Source organism: Thermobia domestica, chromosome 1 (genome assembly GCF_964235325.1).
Source record: "Thermobia domestica chromosome 1, izTheDome1.hap1.1, whole genome shotgun sequence".
NCBI lineage: Eukaryota > Metazoa > Arthropoda > Insecta > Zygentoma > Lepismatidae > Thermobia > Thermobia domestica.
In genome coordinates this window covers 106271056-106287853 of record NC_137454.1, presented here as the reverse complement: position 1 = coordinate 106287853, position 16798 = coordinate 106271056, and the positions used below count along the sequence as shown (strand labels likewise).

At 35.7% G+C, this 16798-nt stretch overlaps 1 protein-coding gene across 1 annotated transcript in view; it reads left to right on the top strand.

Annotated features, from left to right (window-relative positions):
- LOC145687956 (uncharacterized) overlaps window positions 1–15756 on the top strand; it is a 31013-nt gene extending 15257 nt beyond the window's left edge. The window contains exons 4-5 of the mRNA XM_081761559.1: window positions 2479–2622; window positions 10021–15756. Of these exons, the coding sequence (XP_081617685.1) occupies window positions 2479–2622; window positions 10021–10266 (390 nt within the window). The 3' untranslated portion in view covers window positions 10267–15756. The remainder of the gene's footprint in view (window positions 1–2478; window positions 2623–10020) is intronic.
- Window positions 15757–16798: the final 1042 nt, after the last annotated feature.

The window sequence follows — 16798 nt, the reverse complement described above, 5'->3', positions numbered from 1 at the left end:
CCTTTAGGCTTTAATAGCAGGCCGGAGGTTTTACCAAAGCCGATCATATAACCACTGGACAGTACGGTTCAGAGTTCGGGTCAGAACATTCTGGGAAACTAACATAAAAGCTGATTCTAATCGTATTCTCAATGCCGATACAATTTAATAATGCGAAAATTGTTATGTTGTATAGGCATTAGTTTGTTATGCTGGAAAGAAAAGTAGATTAAGATCTCTTAATCTAGAAAATATAAATTTATACCATGATAATTATTTTGATAAAGGATATGCGAAATTTCACTTTTTCTTTTAATTAACAACACTGAAACTGCACAAACACATATTACATTACATTTTGGCACTTCGATTTAAATAATTGAATTTGATAATGCAATTTTACACTTTGCCCAGTTATTCTTATTACATTCGTGGAAGTCGCGAGCCAACATCGTACGTTTTTGTATTATTTCGCACTTTCACTTCTCACTTACTTTGATGCTGAGGAAAAATAATCTCTGGCGGTCTGGGGGATGTCCTTAAGGTTGGGGGGATGAATTCCCTTACTTTCCATTTTATCTTCTTTCAAATGGTCTTGAAGTTTCTCCATTGCGCAGTTAGCACCTTTAGATTTAACTTTTGAGAGTTGTCCGAAGGCTTTGGACTGCGTTGCTTTACATTTTCTTTTATTTAATATAATATGTTGCTCTCACGATATTTTACGTTACACTGCATTATCCAAACGTACGTAAACAGCATTTTATTTTACTTTTACTTTTGATTGTGCTTTTTGTAAATTCCCGTAATTTTTAGACACTGCGTGGTTACATGCTGTTATCGTACCAAAAACAATTGTCAGACTGACTTGGCTTTTCTCCCCGCCTCTCCCTGCTTTTACCCAGCGGAGAGGCTCACAATGTAACCTGCAGGAATTTTTGGAGACGAAGTTTGCTCCCTGTGCCGAAATTTAGTACCGTGTTTGGAGAAATGAGAGGGTCTACCAAGACTTCCGTCGCAGACGCGACGCACACACACATATGTATATTCGTCTGTTTGCTGAGAGAAAAATTCTTAAGTGTGCTTTTATACGAGGTTCACTTAAAAAGTTAAAATTTTCTTCATTAATATTCGATGAGCTGGACCATATGGTTACAATATACAAAGTCATTTGATATATTTGTGAAGATGCTAATAAATAAAAAATACAACCACTCATAATATTACAAAAGAAAGCCATTAGACCAATGTATGGTCGACCTATGGACTATCCAAGTAAGAGTTTATTTATGGAATCAAATATACTGCCATTCGATTTATTAATTAAAATCCAATCCTGTATGTATGTTCATAATGTACTTTCAAATAATATACATAGTAATCTACTTTTAATAAAGAGGAAAGAGGTACATAATTATAATACTAGAAAAAAGAATGATATTGATAATGTTAATACAACAAAGTATGGTATAAATAGCGTTAAGCATAACATTACACAAACTTACAATAGGCCTTTATAGCCTAAAGATATAAAGCATATAAAAGAAACACCTTTGTTTAAAAAAGAAATCAAAAAACACTTTTGGAATAAATTTGCTGAATAATCTAGTAGCTATAAAAATGATAAATGAAGACAGGGGATACGGACACATTACTACATAAAAAAAAATAGCAAAAAGAAATGCTTAGTCCCTTAAAGTGAGCATTTCTCGTTGGGACAACATTTTCCATCTTGTACTATCCACATGTTATACCTGTCGGTCATAGGGAACTTGGAGGACCAGTTCCCTTTTTAATTTAGAAATATTAAGTGTGGGAAATTTGGAACACCGATTTCCCTATTAATGACGTATATTAAGTGTGAGAAATTAGGATATTATCAAAGTAAATTTATAGTATGGTATTTCTGTTACTCTTTTTTTTTCTGTCTTTTCCTCATTTTTTTATAGGACTTCTGTTAGTAAAATTATATTTTGATTGTAATGGTATAATATATTGAGAACAAATGTAGATATTTTGTATAAATCTTCCAGCACTGGTCTATATTCTGTAGCATCTCTTTTGTATAATAAATAAATAAATAGTGAAAAAAATACTTTAACCAATAGGCGGAACGAGTCAGCAGTCGAACTATATTAATTTTATCATTCGGAAGTTCCTGTTAAGTTCGGCGACAAATCTTTTATGCAGTTTTAAAAACTATAGCTCAAGATAATGTTTCTTTTTCACACACGTGTTCAAGGCACAAACAGAAAAGAGACCATTACAAATGAGCCAGTTCAGATATTGACCTAAAATTTGGTAACATGTCTAAAACCATGTGAAAGCCACTCTCAACATTTTATCGACATTGAAAGATGATGATTGGTGGTTCTTCTGATCATGGACATGAATGACCCTATATTCAAACATTAGAGTATAATTTATATTTCCTAAATAGTGTTACGATGTCTCTTCTCAAGTCAAATGCAATTTCAACATAGTACGTATTATTCATTGCAGGTAACCGATCTAGGACTAGCGTATTTGGGAATAAACAACCCAAGTCTTGAAACCTTGATATTATCGCACTGTTTTAACATTACTGACACAGGAATTGAAAGTTTGGTGAAGTGCCTTTCAAGGCTAAGATATTTTGATGTGCAGGTAAGCATACAAAGGAATGAGTGTATTCTGAAAATGTGTATATGTGTAACAAATTTACGAACGTTGAACAAAAAGTTTTGAGCCTATGCAAATAAAATTAAGAGTAAGCAAAAGTAATTGCATTCATTGTTCGATATAATCTTCCTAAATATTAATGTACATACGTAACATTTCGCTGTTTTTTGTATGACATTTAACTGAAAATTATTATCTTAGTTCTTGAACTATTCTTCAGTAGCACACTTCAGCTTCCTTCACTGTAAAATTTGATATAATTTATTTCCCTGTCAAATCAGCACGATTTTCAAACAGATTGTACTTTACCTTTGCAAGGTATTTAATTAAATTTGGTACAGTTCGTGCTACCACTGGAAAAATCTTGATCTCTGATATTCCAGGTTAATATGTGAACCAGCTTCGAAATTATAGGCCCTAAAGTTGTCAAAAAATTGCGTGAAAGACATTTCTTCGATTGGCATCTGCGGCTGACCTAAAGGACCTAGGGCATTGGTTTAGGTGTTATTTTAAAGGTTATGAAAATAACTTTTTTTAAAAAATATATATGTATGTATATACGAGGGCGAGTCAAAAATTATGTACACTTTTGTCATAACTTTTCTTACATTGCGACTTTGTCTTCTGTCCTCGCATATTTCATTGTTATACTGTTGTGGTAATGCTGTAAAAGTGTGATCTTAATTCTTACATTTTTTTTCTTTCTGTTGCAGATATATCATGGCTGCTCCATTAGAAGTTTGCACCAAAGAGGAACAACGAGCAGTGATCCGATTCCTCTGGTCGGAGGGTGTCAAAGGGTCAGGCATTTATTGCAGACTATCATCGCAGTATGGGAGAAATGCACTATCACGTAAAACTGTGTTTTTGTGGTTCGAGAAGTTTAAAAGTGGTCGAACAAGTGTAACGCATGAAAAGGGAGCAGGACGGTCATCAACTTCCACTACAGATGACAACATTCAGCAAGCTCGAGAGATGGTTCTGGCGAATAGGCGAATCACTATCGATGAGGTAGCAACTACTTTGAACATCAGTCATGGTTCTGCCCATCCAATCATCCACAACGAGCTCGGTTTTCATAAAGTCTGTGCACGGTGGGTACCAAGAAAGCTTACTGCAGAACACAAGTTCACTCGTGTTAGGGTCTGTCAACGCTTACTCACTCGCTTCAACAACGAAGGTGATGCATTTTTAAGCAGAAGAGTCACCAGCGATGAAACATGGGTTCATCACTATGAGCCAGAATCAAAGCGCCAGATTATGTAGTGGAAACACCCTATATCTCCGACGAAGAAAAAATTCAAGACTGAGCCATCCGCAGGATAGGTTAACTGTTTTGGGACTCACAGGAGCTCAAGACGATCAACAGTGTATCCTGCTGTATTATATCAGTGTGTTTGATACCATTTTCTTCCAGTTGAGGTACCAACCACTCATTAAGCATCTCCAGGTAAGAATGTCCATTAACACTGTCTTCGAAGAAGTAAGGCCAAAATATGTGTGTTGCACTCATTCCAGCCCACACCATCACGTGTGGTGGGTTTCTCTCCATCTCTTTGTAAAACCGGGGGTTTTCTTTACACCACATTACAACGTTCCGAGAATGCATACTTCGGTAGATGGCACACTCATCTGTGAAGAGGACTGCCGCAGGATCGTTTGGAAGGGAACGACTTAAAGAGAGTTCTGCATGTCTCTTTCCGCTCATCCATGTCGGCGTTACTCAGTTCATTCACATGCATTGGATGGTAAACCTTCAATTTTGGATCTTCTTTCATGTGCCTCATTATGGTGGTCCGAGGAATACCAATCTCCGAAGACCTTTTATGTGTTGATTTTGAAGGCGACTGCTGCACTGGTACTTCCACTTCAGGCACGTTTCCCTCCGTTTTATCGGTCAACCGCTTTGGGGAAGGTCTTTCACACTGCCCGTAACAAATGCACGTTTTTCCCAGCCTAACATTGTTGCTTTTCTTGGTGGATTAATACGAAAGCGGTCTGTAAATTTTACTTTAGCACTTTCCATGGTGTCACCTGTGTAACGCCTTTCGTGAATCCAAACCGCAACAACTAATCCTTGTTCAATGCTGTATGGATTTTGATCACACATTGTTGATTACTCCCACTTCACTGCAAATAACTGTTACCAAGCAGAAAACAAATGAATATGGATAGCAATGTTGCCAGACAATGCCAAGCAATGTTACCAAACAAATGTAGGTAAAACCATCACAAAACACCAATTAAGGGTACGCCCACTTCCGGACCACGCTGTATAAAGGTCGATCTAAAATCTTGTGCTGATTTGAATTAGATGGCTCACGAATGTTAACTTGACTTATCATGATGGTATGAAGGTAAAGAAAGTATTGGAATTTAAAACCTATATTTTTTTATGTAGCTGGTTTTATCAACTACGATTTTTTTTTAATTTAAGTATTTATTTTTTATTTTTTTTCTGGTAATCTATTAAAACATTATTTTGAAAATGGATCAACACGGATTTCCTACGGTATATTGTTTTTCAGGACGAGAAATTTTGTGATTTGATGATATATCATTTTCCCGTTTCTTCTTACAAGACAATGTTGGCCCTGTAGAAACGATTCTGCATTAAATATTAGAACATTGTGCTGTATTGTATATAGGGTGATTCTTTTAAAACTCACGGATTTCATTTGCGTCTAGAATTTGTAACTGAAGTCCGATTTTCATGTGGTTTGTGGCAAATGATCATGAAAGGATGGGAGATTTATGGGACTATGTTTACTGGTTTAAATTCACCCGGGTTAATATCGATCACGTCTTAAGAAAAACAGCAATTTTCGCCAGTGTACCTTACAATTGGAACGAGGTGTGGTGGAGTGTGGAGATCTGAGTTTTTTTTCGTTAGGTCGCAACCTCGCCAAGGTCAAGAAGAAGCAGAAAACTGGGCCACTGTATTGGGAATTGTGCTGTACTGTTCTGTGCTACTGTGTGAGTATGGTCAGGTCACAGTAGGAATAGTGTATTCATTGGAACAATACGAGTTTGTCGTTAAACGTTTTGGAGAAGGGAATTTGTTGTTGCTATGCAAAGGGCATTGAGAAACACATTTACTTCACGTTCTGCCCCAGACAGGAACATAATGTGGTCGCTAGTAAATAAATGGGAAGAAACAGGATCGCTTCTGAGTTAGACAGGGATGCATCGGACCCCGTAGGCGGCTGTTGTGGAAGATGTCAGTTATCGACTCCTTAGGTCGCCCAAGAAATCTCTCCGTCGTTTGTGACAGGAAACCGGCTATAGGTATCCACATGTGATATATGGGTGTTACTAACACTTAATTTGTATTCTGAACTAACACTTAATTTGTATTCTGCAATTTTGCTTAAAAATCGAAAACCTCATTCCAATTGTAAGGTACACTAGCGAAAATTTGTTGTTTTTCATGAGGCGTGATCGATATTACCCCGGATGAATTTAAACCAGTACACATAGTCCCATAAATCTTCCATTCTTCCTTGATCATTTGCCATAAACCGCATGAAAATCGGACTTCAGTTAGAAATTCTAGACCCAAATGAAATCCGTGTTTTAAAAGAATCACCCTGTATATGGTACACAGGCAAGGGATTACTTTGTACTGTACATGCTGATTTGGACTATGTTTTTTATCAAAACTTTTTGATATGTCCGTGGTCAGTCGGCAATACAGTCTGTGCCAGAAGAAAATATATGTAGATTTTTTTCTTGTCAGCGATAGTACAATCAGGGCAGGGTATAAGAATAATGACTGTAAATTCTTTACTCATTCTGTTGATAATATTTGACAAGTCTATTTTTTTAGTACGAAAAATACAAATAATAAGCACCCCGGACAAAAAATTAGTCACCCCCCTTTGGTACTTATATTAATACCGTGTAGCGCCGCCCCTGCCTTGCTAATCGCCTAGATGCGGTCGGGAAGGGAGTCCACAAGGTTCTGCAAGGCCGTCACATCCAGTTGAAGCCACTCACGGAGGATAAGATCACGCAATTCCACCAAACGTCGGGGATGCTGATGTCGACGCTTCACCCGTTGTTCCAACTGGTCCCATAGATGCTCAATTGGGTTGAGGTCCGGCAACTTTGCGGACCATTCGATGTGTGGTAGGGTACCTGAGTGTTCTTTAAACCAGTCACATATGGGTCCAGCTCTGTGAACCCTGCTGTTGTCGTCTTGAGAAATGGTGGTGTCTATAGCAAAGTCATCGCGAAGAAAGTGACTGAAGGGCAATACCTGCTCGTCCAGGATGTTCAAATAAACGTGTTTGTTCATGTTCGTGGACACCTCAATGACTGGACCCACCCCATAGTACGAAAAACACCCCCAGAACATGACAGACCCATCCCCGGCCTGTACCTGACCTTCCACACACTGCGGGTGAAATGCTTCATGTGGCCGTCGGAGGACACGACACCGGGCATCATTCAAATACAGGCAAAACCGTGATTCGTCAGACAATATGACACGGCGCCAGTCTGCCACTGTCCATGATTGATGATTATTGGCCCACTGCAGACGAGCAACTTTATGTGCATGTGTGAGCAGTGGCCTTTTGCGAGGTACCCAACTCCATATGTTCATTGCATGCAGTTCCCGTCGCAATGTTTTCTCACTGAAGGGTTGAACTGGGCCTGCATTCACGGACTGCAGTCATTCCTAATGGGTTTGAAAGCGTTTTCGATTCACAAGCCTGGACACCTGTCTTCGTGCCCGATCTGTGAGGATTTTTTTCCGACCACAGTTCTGGCGTCGTGTTTCATGACCACGTGTGTTACACCACAGCTTATAGACATGTTGAACAGTCCGCCGCGGAACACCAACAAATCGGGCATCTTCCATCACTGTGTGGCCATGGGCACGGCCAAGGATTGTACCTTTTTGCCACTCCGTCACGTCCGCGCTCTTCCCCATCTTGCCGTACACACACCACTCCGATCGGTTCTGTGTCATTCCACAGTAATGCCCTCTGATCGCCTCGAGGCAGTGTATGCACATTTGGCCATGTGATTCGACCAATACGCCATCTGAACCTGTTTGCCGACGAGCCTTGCTCTCGCACGGGGGTGACAAATTTTTTGTCGGGGAGCTTACAATCTTTATTTAAAAAGAAGGAAAAGAAAAATTTGACCACCCACCTCTCTCAGATTCTTATTCATAGACTGAATTAACTTAAGCAAACGCGAGTCATCTTTACCCAAATTTGATGTTTATTTCAAGTCAGAATACTATTTCCCACGTACGGGTCGAAAATATGACCATTTAGAGAGGTCAGTAGCAAGATTTTATATATATATATATATATATATATATATATATATATATATATATATATATATATATATATATATATATATAAAAAACATTTATTTTATAAAAGTGTACAATTATGAGTTCATGGGAAAATTAAACCGAATACTGTAATTTAGTGAGAAGTACAAATCACCAGATTATTTTAATATACTTTTGAGTCCATATCTTTTTATCTTTCCCGATGTTAATTGTTTTTGCTCCTGTTTTTACCCTCCGTGAACAAGATCTTGAAGGGGGCTGAAAGCTAGGAAGTGCAAAGAATTTTCAGTAATCACAATTACAAATAAAATTCGATTTTTTTAATTTGCCCCACCTATCTTATATTTTTTACTCAGCAAACAGGGTCTATGCAAAAAGTAATGAGATCAAATCCTGGGAAAATGCATTGAAGATATCACTATAAATCAATAAAATTCATCAAAATAGGACCATGGGCGTCTGCACACTTCTGTCAACGAGTTTTTCACGCTTGGAAGGCGTTCTGGAAACTTCTCTGGAATATCCTTTAAGCAGCACGTCGAAGTCACTATGACCTCTGCTACAGTTCCATGGCGGTGTCCTGTGAGGGTTATCTTCACTCAGGGGAACAGGAAAAAGACCGCCGGGGAAGATCGGGACTGTAGAGGGAGGACTGGAAAAGCGGTGCGATGTTGTTCCGGGTCAGGTAGCCGTTGACCACGAAGCAAGTGTGGCTTGGTGCATTGTTATGATACAACTTCAGATTGGTGACAGTGTCTGATCTCACTCGGTTGATCTTTTCAATCTTTAAGCACTTCCACGTAGAAGGCACCCATGATGGTCTGTCCCTCAGGTAGTAATTCGTGGTGACCTCTTGGTGTCGAAGAAAACAATGAGCATGGCATTGGCCTTCGACTTGCTCATTCGAGTTTTTTTTTTTTTTTTTTTTTTTTTTTTTTTTTTTTTTTTTTTTTTTTTCACAGGGATGCTACTGTGTATCATCCGATATTTTGGCGTTTTGTCTCTGGGTCGTACTCAAACACCTGCGTTTCGTCGCCGATTATCACATTGTTTAAAAACTGCGTCTGTTTGAACGCGCTGCAAATCATCTTAGCAAACAAGCACAGCTGTGTCTTTTGTCGTCTGTTAGAACTTTCGAGACGAGCTTGGCACAGATTTTTCTCATTTGCAAATTCTCGGATAATAATGGTGTGCATAGTCATTTTATAAATTCCTACGTGGTCTGCGATCATTCGAACACTTAACCGCCATTGTGAGTTCAACATGTGTATAAACACACATTCAACACACGTTTACATTTCCCTCAGTTCTACTCATAGACGGACGTTCTGCGCTCGGTTTGTCTTTCACACTCTCGCGATCATCTTTGAAGCACTTGTGCCATCTCAAAACAGCAACTTTCGATAGATTTTCACTCCCGAACAATTGATGGATCATGGCTAACGTTTCCATAGCTGGTTTTCCAAGTCCCACACTGAATTTTATGGCGTAGCGCTGTTCAATTGAACGTTGCATTTGTAAGCTTCGACGGAATCTATATACAGGATTCCACTTAAACCACGATATGAACCCGACTGAAGCTCGTAGGTGACTGACGCAAGGTGCTGTTTGAAGCATACTTCCCCCTCCATCGAATCTACCTGGAGTGCTCCTCGACATACAATTGCATCAGAAATATATATCATTACTTTCTATACAGACCCTATAGTATTTTATTTTAACTTTTTCTGTAAACATCTTGATCAAAGACCCGAGAAGTTTTGTCATTTTCTTAGATATATAAATATTATGATCAGTTAATTCTTACAAGCCTAGATAATTGACTGTTACAAACAGAAACTTTAGGAAAGGAAACTGGTACTTACTTTGATGGCCATTACCACGTCTTTACTGTATTTATACTACTGACGATAAAATTAAGTACAATGGTTACAATTTATTTAAGTTTATCGAGCTATGTGCTTCTTTTATAGTACATATGTTTGTTAAATTGTTTATATTTTTAGTGAAAAAAATTGTATTATCATTTTTGATTTACCTTATCAATATTAAAATTGTCTTTACAGAACTGCAAGCAGTTGAGTGACCTAAGTCTTGAGGCAATAGGTGAAAATTGTCGTGATTTGAAGTACCTAGATATCAGTGACTGCCACCAGATGACTGTGGATGCTTCGGAGAAAATGGAGAAAAGACTGCCGTGGCTGAATACTCTTCACAGACGCGGCCTAACAAGAAAACATAACAATGTTCAGAGGTGTGGACCAGCACCACCTCCTATTCCTCCAGTATTAACATTTTCGTTGTCACGCTGAAGTTAAAAGGAAAAAAATAAAAGTACTGCCATATTTGCTCTTTCGAAATAGTAGGATGTTACTTGTTAATTAGCCGTAAGAGTTGAGGTACGGTATTTTATAGGTAGGATTTCCATCATGAGGGGAGGAGAGGGAATAAATGAAGAACTAGTTTGTTTGTGGGAGTTTTGGAAGATTAAAGAGATTTGGGAGAACGATGAGTACAGTAAGTTTACTAAGTTTGGGTACGTACTCAAAACTGAGTTAATGGCTGTGTATTACATGTATGGCTTACTACATGATATAAAAACCTTGTTGCTAGATATATTTATGGAAACGAAAAGTGGTGATTCATTTTTCTTTTCACAGATTTTTTTTCTCACTTTAAAAAGTGTAGAGCAAGGTTGCTTGGTGTGTGAGAAAGAGCGTTTGAAAGTTAGATGCATGACTAGGACTTTAGAGCATGACTGTACATATATTCGCAATTAAACAGACAACTTGACACTACAAAGATTGAAACAGAGAACATGAAATCTTTTATGTTGCTTGAATATGTCATTTATTCTATGGGTGCAGCTTATTTTATGAAGTAAATATTGACAAGGTTTTCAAAGTGTACAATGCCCAAAGAGTCCGTGTGAAAATGGAGAGTACAGTTTCGTCAGTGATAGGAATACCATTGTTTAATTGAAATTAGTAGCCTTTGCAGGATATATAAAAGATTTCTTTCTTTGAGTTGTGAAGCCTTTTGTGTTGTGCTTCGGGATTATTCGTCGTAATAAATTCAGTTTCATATCAGTAATGCTAATTCTGCTCTTTTAAAAGCTTATTATATCTGCATTATTTATGTTCGGAAGCCACGTTTACAGCGAAAATCACTGATTTTCAATCCTGTAGGTGGTGTTTGTAACATCGTGAGACCAAGTTTAGCATTACTTGTATAATCAAGCTGTTCAAGTTGGGTATATCTCAATTGGAATTAATATTAGAGGAGCTTATGAGTTACAACAAATGTCATCAAAGAAGGTCTTATATTATTATGGTAAACAGAATGAAACACAAGGGAAATATTAGTGTATGTATATATTTCATTGAAGAACTCTTCATATTGTCTGTTGGGTTGTTCCACGTTCGGATAGCTCGTGAAACAACAACCGACCATAATTCAGAAGAAAACTTAGGATATTGGATATCGACAAATTACAATATATTCGTATGCACACAAAACTATTTGTTAGGGGAGGAAACGCTAAATTAAGAAATACATTAAATCTTCTGTATTCAAATATGCTCATGTCTAACCAAGGGGAGTATTATGGTTAGCGAAAATATATAATTTTGTCTTCGTTTGAACAGGAGGTAGTATAATGTTTTGAAATTTTGTGTAAAGTTTGATAGGCTCAAGGAAAAGAATAGCCCCTAGTGGTCCAGATTTTCCTGCCGCCGTGTGCATATTGATAGTAAAATAAACGGAACTTCTTTGCTAGGTAGAAAATAAAATTCACATTCGGCAATTATCTGTTTTTGTAATTAAAATTGGACACTGTACTAATGGTGAAATATTTTCGTTGGAAATGTTGCAGAGAATATCTAAAATCTCTCAAAAAGTTATTTTGTGTGTTAATAGTTAGTCTTTTTTTCCCCTTTTAAATTACTTAACAAGGTAAACTCGTGGCTAAAATATTAATTTTTATGAATAATAATGATTTAGAAAATAGGAAATTTTATTTTATGAAGCGTATGGTAAATTAATGTGATTCTCGTAAAATAGTCATTGACTTTCATTGACCTCTGTACAGCGTTAATTATTAATATTCACCATGAGAAACGTTTAGTGATAAAACGTAATTTCATTCCGTGATGGAAGGTTATATTACTGATTACAATACTGACATAAATAATAAAACTAGTTTAAAAAATATATTCTTTATAATTAATTGATGAATTTCGATGGAAGTGGTGTGTATTCATCAGATAAAACGAGGATTATATTGCATAGGATCTTCCAGAAAGATATGCAGTTACTTTAAGAAAAAGAATTAGATTAATAAATTAATGTTATCAATACTTATGACGTAATTTTTGTGTAGACTCCCCAAAGAAATATTGCAAATAAGTGCCTTTATTAACTTAAGTATGTACTAGTCTGTATTATTTAGTTTTAGTTATTGTATAAGTTTTGAAGCGAGTTATTGTCGCAGTTGTTAATCATATTGCACTGACTATTTGTTGGTTCCGTTTTACGACTGTATGTTGTAATTAAGTATTTTTATGAACAGAAATCAAGTCAATATTATATTTCCAGCTAACTATTTGATAATGATTTTTTCCTTTCAGTTTTTAGTGTAGGTTTATTTTAACATTAATATGTAGAAATATTTAGTTAAACAAATAATTTTACGCATATTTGTATAATATTTACGCAGTAGGTAAAATATGAGTGAACAACTCAATTTTACAAATTATGGTAGAAATAGCTTAACTGGTTAATATCCGTAGCTTTCGTAAATTAACGAAGGAACTACTAGTTAATTAGATATACATTGTGACAGTTGAATTAGCTACAACTTTATTTTTTGAGTTGTAAGGAGGAACATTTGGAGCGTTTGTGTGAATGAAAAGCGTGCCGAATTAACCGGTATTCTGTTTTGTATTAATTTTCAAGATTTACTTAAAAGTAAGCGCAGTAATATAAATATAGTAATATTGTCTGAATGTTACGTTTGTTGTATTGTCCTACTAATATATGAAAACAATATCCATGTAACTAGGCTTATTTTTAGACGAGCATATATGGCAGGCTTTTACATGTATTATGTTAGATATGATAATTGTTTTATGTTTGGATAAGCTGGATATATTTGTTAGTTTGTTTATAGAATCAGTACGTGAAACGGATGGTTTCAGTGAGAACATTTTTAGTTTTTGCCTTGCTTTCTTACCATAATCACCTTTGATAGGTGGATGCTGTGATAGTGACATTTTTTAAATATGTTTTAGCCCATCTGATTAGTACATATAATTGTAATTGTCGATGAATTTCTTTTTTTGATGCTGAAATCTTTACCAGTGATAGTTCTGTCAGCCTTGATTAATTGTTTTTGGGATTGTGACAGTTTCATCTTGTTTGATATTTGTTGGATTGTGACAGTTTCATCTTGTTTGATATTTGTTGGATTGTGACAGTTTCATCTTGTTTGATATTTGTTGGATTGTGACGATTGCGTATTTTTTAGATATTTGTGTTGGATTGTAACGACCACTGTTAACAGTTTGTTGATGAGAAATTTGCGTTATCCGAATTTTAAATGCAGTTTTGTTAAGGTTAGTATTCTGACTACTTTTATGTTTAGTACTAGTCGTTTATAAGGCCTGAGGCAGGTTCTCATGCATATTTTTTCTTGTTTTTTGTAACCTAATTGTGTTAAAGTATTTAGTATTTGATGAATTGTTTGTAGAATGCGGTGTGCCTGCAAATATGCGTATGTGTATTTATGTGTATTGAATGCACTGGAGTACAATGTTTCTGTCAGTTTCATGTTATGTTAATGGCAAAGGAGTAATGAAAACAAGTTGGTTAGGCTATGATCTGCCATAAAGTTTGAGATCATCATAGCGTATTTTCGCATTCTAATATTAAACAAGTGACATTATATTGGAAGTGAGTCGTTGCAATTAGGTGAAAAATTGTCACTTACCGCCGTGACATTGGGAAGTAAGATTTATTATCTTCTACAATGACTTTTAATAGTTTATTTTGTATCGGCCTCTGTTATTTGAATTACTTGAACCCTCGAGTATGGCAAGTAAATGCTATAACGCTACTTTCAGTACCTTGATCCGCCGTATGATGAAGTTCGATTGAAGATCCCGTCCTTTATATATTTGGTTTTACATAAGAATGCAAAGTAAATCGTTAGCTCGAGTTACGAATTTTAAATTACTATATATAGAATTAGGCAATGCTTAATGTTCATTCATAATCATAAGTAACAACTATTTACATAAAAAAATATTTGTCTTCCGATTGTATATACTGTTAGATAAGGGTAGGCTTAGAGAAACTGCTACAAATAACATTTTCTTTCCGTTGGATATGACAATATGACTTTCTGTTCTAAACTATATGAAAATATTTCAGAGTTTGCAGAAAGTAAGTGCGTAGTTTTATTATTCGGAATTGACTTAGAATCGTGATACAATTGGAGAGGTACCTGAATTAAAGTCCTGATTTGAATTAACCACAACTAATAGCACTCAGAATCGATGCTGTGATCACGTAATATCACATGCTATTTGCCCAACCATAAATCTTGTACGATGTAGCGCAAGAGAGTTTAATGCTACTACTTCAAATAACACTACAAATAAATGCACTTTAAAAAAAAAAAAAAAAAAAAAAAACGTAGTTTTGCAAATCGTATTGCTTTAAGTTCAAAACTGGTTTTTAAAAGGTTGGTTGGTTGGTTTTAAATGATAGAGAGGACATTACACAATGAAGGAGGTCAGCTGAAGCTAAATTTGTTTCTTTAGCCTAAATCAAGTATACTAGAAGCAAAATAATAATAATAATAATAATAAAATGAATAAACAGCATTTACATGATGCTGAGTCTCTACATCGAGAATATTGTAATACACGTTTCCAGTCGAAGCAGCAGGTATAGTGATTATATGCCAGCGACCTGGTAACTAACGTTACAAATAAATTACTCAAATTTAGCTTATTAACTTGTTAAATACAAAATTACGTTATAGTGCACACAAAAATATGGACTGAAACCCATTTACTATATGCCTGGTAGAACTTAGTTCAGAAGCTATGGCTACCAACAAGTTAGTTTTCCTGGTGTTTTAAGAAGGCATATCTTGGAAACAATTACACATATGAATGGAGTTTCTTGCATTCTTTTAGAAAAACATTAAGAATGAAAGAAAAAATGCGTTATTTCTTTATTCTAGATACGTGCAGCTACTACTGTTTTTGCTTTAGCGGATCTCAGGAGTTTTATTTCGTGCTTTTATCGTTGGATCCACATTGATAGATGCATACTTTTAAAACTGACTTTTGGTTATTTATTGGATTTTTTTTAATAATTATGTTATTCTTTGATTGTCATTTAGCATCTAACCTATGTACTTAGAAGTTCAGGACCTAGTCAGTGTGATTTCCTGCGGATCAAAGTTCGTAATTGTAAAACATAACTTTAGAGCATCTGTTGCATGTAAAACATAACTCTCTTCCTCTTTTACTGTAAGGGTATTATGTAGGTGTCATTTCTTTTCTTTTCTTTTTTTTATTTAAAGAAAGAAAGAAAGAAAATGAGAGTACCACATAGATGAAGTGCCTGGATACCGTAGAATTTAAGAGTGAGAGATGTGTATATAATGTGATTATTTTGTTATAATCGAAAACCATTGTATTTGAATACTTCGGTTGTGTAATTTGTTATCCTAATTATTGGAATTTCTTTAATGATAATAACAACAATAATAATATAAAAATACTAAACTTATTTGTAATTATTTCATGTTAGCTCACTAGCAATAGTAAATTATGGTTTAGAAACACACACACAAAGCACTGTTCATACAAAGTACATAAGTCGGAGACAAAATACAAGATATGTAAGCCTAAGCTGTACTACTAGAAAGAAACATCAAAGTCGAGAAATTATAAAATATATGATTTTAATAAATTTTCTGCGGGAAATTCCGGGGATACAGTTCGGAACTGACACCTGTCCTGACAGTGGTCCCTCATCTCAAATTGCTTCTTTTGTTATTGTCTTTGCAAGGCTTTTTTTTTCTCTCTCTCTCTAAACAAGCAACATTCATAAAAATTCGAATGATCTAAGTTACCAGTCAGTGGTGATTTATTTGAAGTACACTTAATGTCAAATTTTAATGATGGTGGAGCTAATTTATAAGGATAAATTCAAACATTACGTGCGATTTGAATAAACTTCAGGTCAAAAATTATTCTGACAAACTGGTGCATGAAAAAATATCTTTGGGATTAGTCTTAATTCGTACATAACGTTTAAAAAAAAAAAAAGCGAAGTTAAAATTATTCTGCGAAGAAATAAACAATAATTTAAGGGAAGAGAAGTAACAATCAGTCGTACACTGAATTCACCGTAGTTAATTTACGCTCATGCACACTAAAAGATTTTCAAGATATTCACTTATTGTGTCTGGACTTGAACTTTTGGCTTTACATCTTATGGCGCATCAATCAAGTTATTTTAGTCAAAGTGATGTTGATATCTGTTTGCGCACAGCTTAAGTTTACCACAGAACAATAGTTCAACTTAATTGAAGTTCGCACTAATGTGCGGTATAGGCATAACCGTTATGAAAATTACAAAGCACGAATAATTCTGAAGCTTTGGTAATAATGTGCACAGCATTATGTTAATTAACTCACGCTTAGCAATACTTAATACGTAGTTCTTCACTGGAGCACGGATTTACAGAAAACCACCCCGATTAAACGCTTGAGTTCTCCTTTATAGGTTTTCGGTTGTGTCGGTTTTGATCTTAGTCTCATG